Here is an 11,163-nt window from a genome sequence, read left to right as displayed (position 1 = left end):
TCTTACAATATGATAATTTAGAGCATCATTATCGGGCTTCTTAGCCCGATTCTTATCATTTATTTGGGCCAAATTTAAATCCAAAAATGAGTTAATTAGTGGAATCGATTTTTACGTAAAAAGTTTTTGGTGGTGGTGCTTGTGTCACGTGGCGAGTTGTGATAGGAGATACGAAGCGGTAGAGAGAAGAGGTCATTCGGTCTCGAACCATTCTCTGCGTCTCCCTCTTCTCTCTCTCTCTCTCTCTCTCTCTCTCTCTCTCTCCGTCGAAGGCGATTACACGAGGAGTGAAGCTGCGTCGCAAACCACACGGATTCACCGTTCAATCCAAAGCTCTACCACCGCATCGAATCTCCAGCAGGTTCGTGTTCCTTCTCTGGGTTTTTTTTTTCGATTATCGGTTTGTTTTATGGATCTAATTTTTTTTTGGTTCGATTCCCTTTTGCATGCGTGGTATTTGATCTGGGTTTGCATTGTCTCACTATTCTCTCTCTCTCGCCAGTAGTTTTCGGCCGCCGTCGTCTATTCTCACCGATTCCAGAAGGATCTCGCCGTCGTCTTCCGAATCGAACGATACCAGGTTTGTCTTCTATATCTGTTAATCATCTGTCTCTATGTTAAGGTCTGCGAATTAGAGGAAACGATTTGCTTGGTTTGTTCGAATTGATTGGTTTGTTTCTGAATGTTTGGTTGTATAGTTCGTGTGTATAGAGTTTCTGAATGATTGTCTGTATAGGTTGTGATGGATTGGTTGGCGAGGAATTTGATTGTGAACTGATCTGTGTCTGATTGTAAAGTCCATTGATGCGTGTATTTTAGAATAAATTTTGGATTTAAACTCGATGGATCTGTGTTTGTTTAACATTGTGAATGTATACTTGATTGATTAGTGAAGTGTATTCGGTAAAAGCTGGCATAATATGTTGTTTAAATTACATTGTCTTCATCATTGAATTTACCAGTGTGGAAATTTTAGAAAAAACTGGTGTGGACATTTAAGGGAGACGTTGTTATAACTGTTGTAGTTAGTTTCGAACGAGTAACCAGTCTGTAAGGAGTATATAAGTTTATTGTTTGCTCATTGTAACTTGAGTGTATTTTGTTTCTAACCAAATGAAAATATTTAGTCAGATGATTCATTGTTTTGATGGCTTTTAAGTGTTGTAATAACTATTGATTAGACCATAGTAGTTGATGGTTAGGTCTTTCTTTAAAGCTCTTTATGATCTCTTTCTCCCTTTTTTCTTTATATAACAACAAGAAGCTATAATTCTTGTCATAGTAATCTCTTTATCTCTTATTTCTCTCTTGTTTCTCTTTCTGTCTTTTATAATCCTCTCATTCTCCTCGCTATGGATTCAAGGAATCCTTCGAATCCATGTAGTGACTCCCCTAGTTATAGCCATCTTCTCCACAGTCAAAACTTCCAGTATGGAAGTTATCCTCCGAGTCAAAACTTTGGAGGAGGATCGGAGATACCTCCTTTTAGTTCACAAGCACCAAAGGCTCCAGCTCAACGTGAAAACCCATCAGTTGCCTCTAAGGAGAGAAGATAATGGACTCCAGCTGATGACGAGGTTGTAATAAGTGCGTGGCTCAACACATCTAAGGATGCTGTAGTTGGAAATGAACAAAAATCGGGGATGTTCTGGAAACGTGTAGCGGAGTATTATGCATCTAGCCCACATGCGAAAGCGAGTGGTGAACCTAGAGAGTGGCTCAATCTTAAGCAGAGGTGGCAGAAGATTAATGACTACACCAACAAATTCTGTGGTGCTTACGCGGCTACAGAGAGACACATCAGTTCTGGTCAGAGCGAGACTGATGTCCTCAAGGCGGCTTATGATATTTACTTCGCTAATCATCAATGGAAATTCAATCTGGAGCATGCGTGGTGTTTGTTAAGGTTTGAGCAGAAGTGGCTCAGTCTTAACACTCCTAAACCTAGTGGGAGTGGAAAGCGAAAGGCTGGAGAGGAATGTTCGCAAACATCAAGCGCCACTGTTGGTGATCAAGAGGTGCGTCCAGAGGGTAGCAAGGCTGCTAAAGCTAGAAAGAATAACACTCAAGGACTAAAATCCATTGATGAGATTAAAACCGTAATGGAGTTGAAGAAGGATGATCTCATGAGGAAGGAGAATTTGTCGAAGCTTGCCATTCTAGACACACTCCTAACTAAGCCAGGAACACTAAGTGAGTCTGAGGAAGTTGTGAAGAACAAGCTGCTCGCTCAGCTTTTCTGAAAATGTCTTTTAAAATTATTAAGTATCTGTTTCCTGAAAATGTTCTGTGTTTTAACTTGTGTTTCTGCTGTTTCTGCTTGCTACTTTGATGAATACCTTGTATTTCTGCTGCTTCCATGTCAAAAGTATTCCAGTTTCGTAGTAATGAAAAACATGTTTCTGCTTGCATTATTGTTTTTCTGTTTCCTTGAATGTTTCCTTAAATAATTTAGAGGATTAATGTATTTAAATGAATATTCTTGACAGGTTTATTTTAAAATGGGGAGATATAGTTACAGCCAGCCTTCGTGTTCGTCAGAGTATGGTGGGGAGTACTCTAGTAATAATGCTTCTGAGTTCAGCGAGACTGAAGACCTCATTCATCTTGACCAACAAGAGTTGAGCTTGAAATATGGTGACACGGCACCGTACCCTCCACAACCGGAGGTGGAGTTTGGATTCCCCCAAGTTTGCTACTGTGGTAGTGCACCGCAGATGGCTACATCATACACAAGGCTTGATCCAGGGAGGAGATACTATACCTGCGAGCATGTGGATGATGGAGAATGCCATGTGTATAAGTGGTGGGACGTCGCAGTGATGGAGGAGATGAGGGCGAGGGATAAACACGTACTACAATTGGAGGAAAAGGTAGACTGTCTGAACCTTATGAGTGACTATGATTCAGATGAGAGGGTGCTTAGGCTAGAGCAGTTAGTTTGTGACTTGGCTAAGAAGAAATCTAGTTTTATAAATGGCTTTGAGGTATTCATTGGAGTAATGGTCGTCGTTTTAGTTCTACTAGGGGTGGTGATCGCATTTAAGTGATTCTCGGTGCTTGGCGAAGAAGTAATCTAGTTGTTTGTGGTGTTATTGTTTTTGTTTGAATGATGTATGCAAAAATGACTTATGTAGTGTAATAACTTATGTATGGTAAATGGCTTTGACTTATGTTTCTTCTTATGTGTTGTAATAACTGGTGATGATCATATTTATAACTTGAAATGAATCTCAAAATGTACCATAGTGTCTAAACTTAATGTTTTTATAAACAAAACAAAATTCAAAAAACAAAACAAAATTCCAATGGGATCCGTGAAGCTTGAAAACAAAACCAACTTCACTGCTTGGTCCGTGAAGTTGAAAACAAGACACAAGATACACTTATCAATGCTCGTGAATAACATTCAGATGTGTAAGAGAACAAGACACACATCAATGCTCGTGAATAACATTCACAAGATACACTTATTTGATCCTATAAATATGATAGATCGTTGGAAATTTCAAGACATCCTTTCTCTTATCAAAATCTTCTCCTCTTTCATCAACATTTCATTTTAAACAAAAAATCTTATGGCATCTTCTTCTCATTATCACTACCACAATGATGATGATGATGATGAAATTGATTCCTTAGTTGAAGATTTTGTTGGAAACTTTGATGTTATTCAAGAACCAAAAGAGTGGAAGCAACATATTTATATGGAGAGGTTCCGAGAAGACGGCCACCAGAAGCTCTGGAATGATTACTTTAGCGAGACTCCAACTTACAATCCCGAGTTATTCCGCCGACGGTTCCAAATGAACAAATCTTTGTTCCTGCGTATTGTGCAACGTCTCGAAACCAACATACCGTATTTTCAACAAGGAACAGATTGTACCGGACGGTCTAGTCTAACACCCCTACAAAAATGTACCGCAGCAATACGACAGTTAGCATATGGCGGTGCAGCTGATTCACTTGATGAGTATGTCCGACTTGCTGAAACGACAGCTCGGAAATCTTTGCACAAATTTACCGCCGGAATAATCGGCTTATTTGGTGATGAATACCTACGCCAACCCACACAAGAGGATCTGCAAAGACTTCTCAATATCGGAGAACAACGTGGGTTTCCGGGGATGATTGGCAGCATCGACTGTATGCATTGGGAGTGGAAGAATTGCCCCACTGCTTGGAAAGGAATGTATTCCCGAGGAACCGAAAAACCAACAATTGTTTTGGAGGCGGTAGCTTCAAGTGACCTCTGGATATGGCACGCGTTTTTTGGAGCTCCAGGTACTATGAACGATCTTAATATTCTTGATCGATCCCCCGTTTTTGATGACATTATTAACGGAATTGCGCCAGAAGTGAACTTCTATTTTAATGGTAATCCATATCATTTGGCATATTATCTCACTGATGGTATTTATCCTAAATGGGCGACTTTTATTCAATCTATCCGACTTCCACAAAGTGAGAAACATTCGTTATTTGCTAAAACCCAAGAAGCTGTTCGAAAAGATGTCGAGCGTGCCTTCAGAGTTCTGCAATCTAGATTTGCCGCAGTGAAAAATCCATCCAAGTTATGGGATAAAGGCAAAATAGCAAATATTATGAAAGCATGCATCATACTCCATAATATGATTGTCGAGGATGAACGATCAACATACACTCAGTATAACGTGAGAGAATTTCAAGAAAGCGAGGAAGAGGATACATTCACCGTTACTCCGAATTCAAATCTCGGCACTGCAATGGATCGTCGATCGAGCGTCCGTAACAGACAAGCTCATGAACAATTAAAATTCGATTTAATTGAAAATATTTGGGCTAAATTTCGACATCTTCCAAATAACCAATGATTTTAAAGTTTCTATGAATTGAATAAAATGTGTGATTTATGAATTTTTTTTTTATGTATGGAATGTAATAAAATGTTTGTAATTTTGATTAAATAAATTTTTTTTCCTCTTTTTAATGTATTGAATATAAATGGATATATCTTAATTACTACTTATTAATAAAAAAAATATTTTATACCTAAGAACCTTCAAAAGGTTCCATTGATAATGTTGTATTTTACTTGAGTATCTTAGAAAACTTCTTAGACTAAAAATATTAATTAAATATTCTAAGATGGTTGATAAGAGTTGGCATTGATAATGTTGCTCTTAGAGAACATACCTCTAAACCCATTGGGCCAGACTTTTAAATAGACATTTACAATCCAAACGAGAAAATACCTTAAAACAAACATAAATCCTATACTTAAGGGCCCAAATGCCTATCAAGTCTAATGCACATGTCAACCCAAACAACATTTCACATTTGTTTATATACGGGAATTTTAATGTTCAAGAGAATTTTTTTTACAAAATACTAACTCTTATCCCATAGACAAATATAATAATCCAAACACACACTTCACGTACTTTTGCTTCCTTTCCTCAAACGTCCAACACTAAAAATAATCTTGAAGTTCCAACACAATTTTAAAATATATTTGACAATTTAAACAAAACATTTTACTATATATGCAGTAATCAAATTCACCACTTTGTATATCAGCCTCAGAGTTCTACAAACTCACAAGCGACAAACCCAAATCCTCTGGTTGTCCTTTGACAAAACCTTCTTGCGCATAATTTTTTCAAAAAAAACACACAACATTTACCCGATCATTGCTTCCAAATCCTAACCCAAAACACAAACAACAACAACTTACAACAAATAGATGTTATAAGGAGCAAGATGACCATACGAAGACTATTCGATTAATTATCACACTGCCAACCAAATATACATACAAAAATGCTTTAAACAATTATATATTAAAAAAATATACATGACATCTTGCGCGTAGTGCAGACCGACCCTAGTTTATAAAATATATATGTTATGTATTTGAGGAAAATGGGTATTTTATTTCTCAAATATTTGAAATCAGCATTTTTAATACTCAAGTATTACTCGCGCAGAATTATTCTCCAACTAATAGTTGACTACGCAAAATTCAAAACAAAATAGTCAACCATTAACTGATAATAACGGTTTCCGTCAACTTTTTAACGGTTGAATATTTGAATCATAATTTTGCGCACTCAAAAGATTAGTTGGAGAATAAATATGCGCATATAATACTTGAGTATTTAATTTGCCGATTGAAAATACTTGAGGAATTAAAAACTCACCTTTTATATTCTTTATAAGATTGAAAGTCACGAACATTAATTTTCTTTAAGAAAAGCATAATTAAAAATATTTTCAAGTTAAATAAAATCATTATACTAGATATTTACTTTCTGAAAGCGGTTGTTGAGTTTTTACAATGCCATATAAAACAATACAAAATAATTATAGTTACATCTTATTATTGATGTACTTCATGTTTATAAAATCATTTTAGATGATTTATAAAATAATTCCTAGTTAAAAAAAAATCTCAATTTGAACCAATTTATAAGATATTTAATACCAGAAAAAAATATATTTTTAGTTTTTAAAAGCATATAAAATGATATAAGATAACTACATTTGCACTGTATTTTTAATTTACAATATATAATTGTCTATAGAAGTTTATATAATTGTCTAAAGTATAGATTCAGTGTACAAAATATGAATGTATAAGCAATACGAAATCATCCATAAGTGATTTTATAAACATGAAGTACATCAACTGTGTGATGAAATCATGCAACTATAGTTATTTGTATTATTTCATACGTCATTGTAAAAAAATTTAAAAAAAATTCAGAAGGTAAAAAATTTGTATATAGCTATATCTAACTTGAGAATATTTTAAATTATGAATTAAAAAAAAGATTGTTCCTTTTAATTTCTCAAATATTTTCAATCAGCAAACTAAATACTTAAGTACTAGGTAGTAACCCGCGTCTTGTGCGGACTGAAATTATTAATTTCGTGATTTTTAAGATAAGAAGACATTAAGTCTGTTTAATTTGGATACCGGTTCGGTTAAGGTTGGTTTTTTCGGGTTTTAATCTCCTATTATATAATTATCATTCTAAATTCATATAACTTGAAACCAAACTAATAATAATAGTATTTAATTTCGCTTGTTCGGTTTTTTTGTTTTTATTTGTTCATAAACCAAAGACTATTATTATTTGTTTCACTTCATGTTATATGAATTTTAGATAATCCTCATGTCAACCAATCGTTTCATATTATAATTTTTAAACGTATACAAAATCAAATCAAATCTAGATAATCGTCGAAGAAAAAAATATAAAGATAAATCATTCCATTACAATTTGGTCAATGGTGAAAGAAAGCATTAAAAAGAAAGAATATTTGAACTTCCTATAGAATTAGAATCCTCACTTGAGGTGAATATTTATTGATATAGGTGCTCACTTCAACGTACACATGTGTATGTAAAAATATATAAAGGTGGTTGATAAATATATAAAAATACCGTTAATTATTATTAAAATATATTTTTGTTCAATATAACAAATGAAAGATACAATTCTTCAAATAAATTTAATTAAAAATAAATAGGCCTATACATTAGTGAATATTTTGTATCATATAAATAAAATCAGATTGTATATACAAACAATAAAATTAATATATATACAAATTGGGCCAGCTGGATTTTATTCTTTCGTATATTGTGTTTTATATTGGCTCAATCAATTTTTAACATTAATACTTTATGGATCAACATATATATTACAATTTAGCATGCGTAAAAACCAAAAACCTAAAACCTAAGATTCTAAGATACGGTAAAATATTCAAGATCTAAAATTAATATTAAGTAAAATACATTTGAAAGCGCATGATTTTTTCAGTTTGAGAATCTAATTTGACTTTTATTTTTTAAAAATATGACGCATGTCTCTGTGAATAAGAAACTAATGAAGCAAAAATAATCTGAGAAACTCAAAACTTGTTATACAAGCCAACCTTACATCGGATACAAAGGCCATCACAAAAAGGTAGATTGATGAGAGGTTCAGAAGAAAGAAGCACAAACATATAACATAAAATCATTTATAATCAAGAGTAGGTTACAGAGAATCTTATTTTCAGATGCTAAATAGAAGCATCATTCGTGTCCAACAAATACAAGACGAATAGAGAGAAAGAAGGTGGAGGTAAACCGGGGCTTCTACCTCTAGTGGTAAAGGGCTTACAGCTGTGAGTACCGCCACCTGGGTTCGAATCCCGGCCACTAGGGAATTAACATTTCGGCATCGCCAGGGATAGAGGACCGATACGTGGCAACATATGACTAGTCTGGATCAATTCTGTGGGGCCAGGATAGCTCTGTATAATTTAAAAAGAAGAAAGAAGGTGGAGGTGCGGGGAATTAGACATCATTCTTTGCAACATCCATCTCCGTCATTGTCTTTAAATGCATTCAACCCTATTTCTTCATCTTCAACAACAAGTTGAGTTTCATATTCTCTACCTATGCCTCGACGTAGCGGAAGGCGGAAGCTTATTCCTTATCACCATATCAGGAAGAAACGATTTGTAATTTAAGAACGAAGAAGAAAAAGAAAAGAGATGAAATCGATTTGTAGGAGTGGATTCTTAAAACAAGGTTGTATACGTTGTTAAAGGTTAACGGAGAATGACGAAAAATTAATAATTGACCAAACATGTATCCAATATGGTTCAAACTTCTCTATTGTTTATGATTTATTTAACTTAATGAAAAGTTTGTATTCTATTTGGAGAATTTGAAAAAGTTTGGTATTTATTTACCAGTTTTCTCCTTAAGTATTATATGCGCATATTTATTCGTAAACTAATCACTGAATGTGTAAAATTATGATTCGAATATTCAATCATTAAAAAATTAACGAAACCGTTATTTTTCCGTCCATCTGTTAATGGTTGATTATTTTGTTCCCAATTTCACGCAGTCAACTATTATTTGGAGAATAATTCTGCGTGAACAATATTTGAGTATTAAAACTGCCAATTTCAAATATGGGGAATAAAATACGTATTTTCCCTATGTATTTGTTATACTTTTTACAATATAAAAATCTTATCATACAATACAAACATTAGTCTCTAAATTCATGGACCATGATATGTAAAAGGGTAACACCAAAAGACATTTTAATTTTTGTTTTACAGTAAACCAGGTATTGCCGTACATATATATATTTACATTTTTTTATGAAAGGCTTTGTATCTATATACTCTTACCAAATTTGTATGATAGATTTGATATGCAAAAATGTGACAATATAAATCAATAATCTATTGCACAAGTGGAAATTTAACACATATTTTGTTCACGTTAGGAAGACTCACTTCAATGCTATGGGTTGGTATAACAGCAACAGCTATCATGTATAGTTGTATACCATTGCTCTTGAAGTTTGAATCGCTTAAACAGAGAACTCAAAGTTTATTATAAGAAAGAAAAGAGAGAAATAGTACAAGAGAATTGGACGAAAAACAATGTGGGGAGATATTTTATACCAGTCACAAACGGCACCCAACTAAACAATGGTATGGACTAGCCCACCATTCAGACAGAAAAAATAAAAGATCAGTAGTCGAAGTAAAAGACCAAGTCCAACTATAGAAAGACATTGGTCTGAAATGAAATGCTTAAAGATTGGCCAGAAGTAATTAATAGCAGTAAAGTTTTCGAGGATTGCAGACAAGAAAGAAGCATACCGACAATGGCTGTGAAGAAGTGGCTGACGTATATGTAAGTGCAAAACCTTTGTAGGTGAAATAGCTAGAGAAGGGTAAATGAAAGCTGTAATAGAAAGTCTACAACAATATCCCACAAATGTGTTATGAGGACATAAGAAAGAGTCAGAAGCAGGACTTACTGTTCCCATGTAAGCTCTAAAGAACGGAATAGCTGAAATAACCCAAACCCTGTCAAGAAGTTTCAGTAGTCTGTAAATATCCTTCTTATTTCTCAAGTGACGGAGACAAGCGCCATATATACAAGTATGTACTTTAACCTAAATCCCGTTATACAATCTGGGTTACACAATTCATTTATTGGCCTAAAACGGCCCAATATCCTCCTTCAAGGTGGAGTGTTGAAGTTGCAAATATCCAGCTTTAGTAGAAACGCCTCAAACTCACGACGACCCATAGTTTTTGTCATGATGTTTGCAAGTTAAGATTTAGTCGATACATGTTTTGTAGCATTTGTACCTCGAATGATTTCGTCACGAATGAAATGACAATCGTTGGTACGAACATGATAAATTGGGTTCGCTGCCAGGTTGATAGCTGAAAAGCTGTCTGAGTGTAGCACTATCGGAGCATTGCATATAATACCCATTTCTGGAAGTATCTCTCGAAACCACAACAATTCGCTTAATGTGTCAGCCATTTCACGGTATTCTGCTGGATATTCAGCGAGAAATGACATCATATTTCTTTGTCTTCCAAGATACAGGAGAACCTGGATAAACCATCCTGTGAGCGACTGATGAGTAATTGGACATGAGGCCCAGTCCGCATCACACCAAGCTGAAAGTGTTAACTCTGTGTTGACGCAAAGAAGTATGCATGGACTATGACTGTTTTTAAGGTAGCACACAACCCGAAAAGCTGCATCCCAGTAATCTTCTTGTGAATAGCGTGTTTCATAATTGTAATAAAAAAGGGCAAGTTCAAGTAAGGAGTTACTGAAGTTAGGAAGTTAACTGGTGATAGTTCAAGAAAGGATAATTAGTGTTTCCGTCACATTGTTTTCATTAACTGTCACATACAGAATCCGTTCTTGATTACTGAAAGAACCTGAGTTTTAACTCAAATAACCTGTGAGTTCTAACATCGACTTAAAATGAAAACACATGCTTTTATTGAAACACAATATAATGAGCACACAATATAACATATGTTTAATTGAAACACAATATATATAAGGGCAAATCTCCAAAATAGCACATTTCTAATTTTATATCACAAAAATAGCACTCAAAAACTAAAATGACCAAAATAGCATCTTTCTAAGTTTATCCTTTGAAAATTTTAATTTTTTTATTTTTCAAAATTTGAAATCTTATCCCCAAAACCTCATTTCTAAACCCTAAACCCTAAACTATAAACCCTAAACCCTAAACTCTAAACCCTAAACTCTAAACTCTGAACCCTAAACCCTAAACCCTAAATCTTAAACCCCACCCTTTAACTCTAAACCCT

General features: G+C 34.4%; 1 protein-coding gene across 1 annotated transcript; it reads left to right on the top strand.

Annotated features, from left to right (window-relative positions):
• Positions 1 to 1,643: 1,643 nt before the first annotated feature.
• Positions 1,644 to 2,243, top strand: LOC106358681 (glutathione S-transferase T2-like). Its single transcript, XM_013798498.2, has one exon. It carries the CDS (start codon positions 1,644 to 1,646, stop codon positions 2,241 to 2,243), a length of 600 nt encoding a protein of 199 aa, XP_013653952.2.
• The last annotated feature ends 8,920 nt before the right edge of the window (positions 2,244 to 11,163 follow it).

The sequence above is a fragment of the Brassica napus genome, chromosome C7 (assembly GCF_020379485.1).
Source record: "Brassica napus cultivar Da-Ae chromosome C7, Da-Ae, whole genome shotgun sequence".
NCBI classification, from domain to species: domain Eukaryota; kingdom Viridiplantae; phylum Streptophyta; class Magnoliopsida; order Brassicales; family Brassicaceae; genus Brassica; species Brassica napus.
The sequence above is the reverse complement of the archived record's forward strand: the minus strand, read 5'-3'. Positions and strand labels throughout refer to the sequence as shown.

Bases quoted from the DNA above. Each gene is read 5' to 3' on its own strand.
- LOC106358681 (XM_013798498.2), top strand. From the start codon at position 1,644: ATGTTCTGGAAACGTGTAGCGGAGTATTATGCATCTAGCCCACATGCG.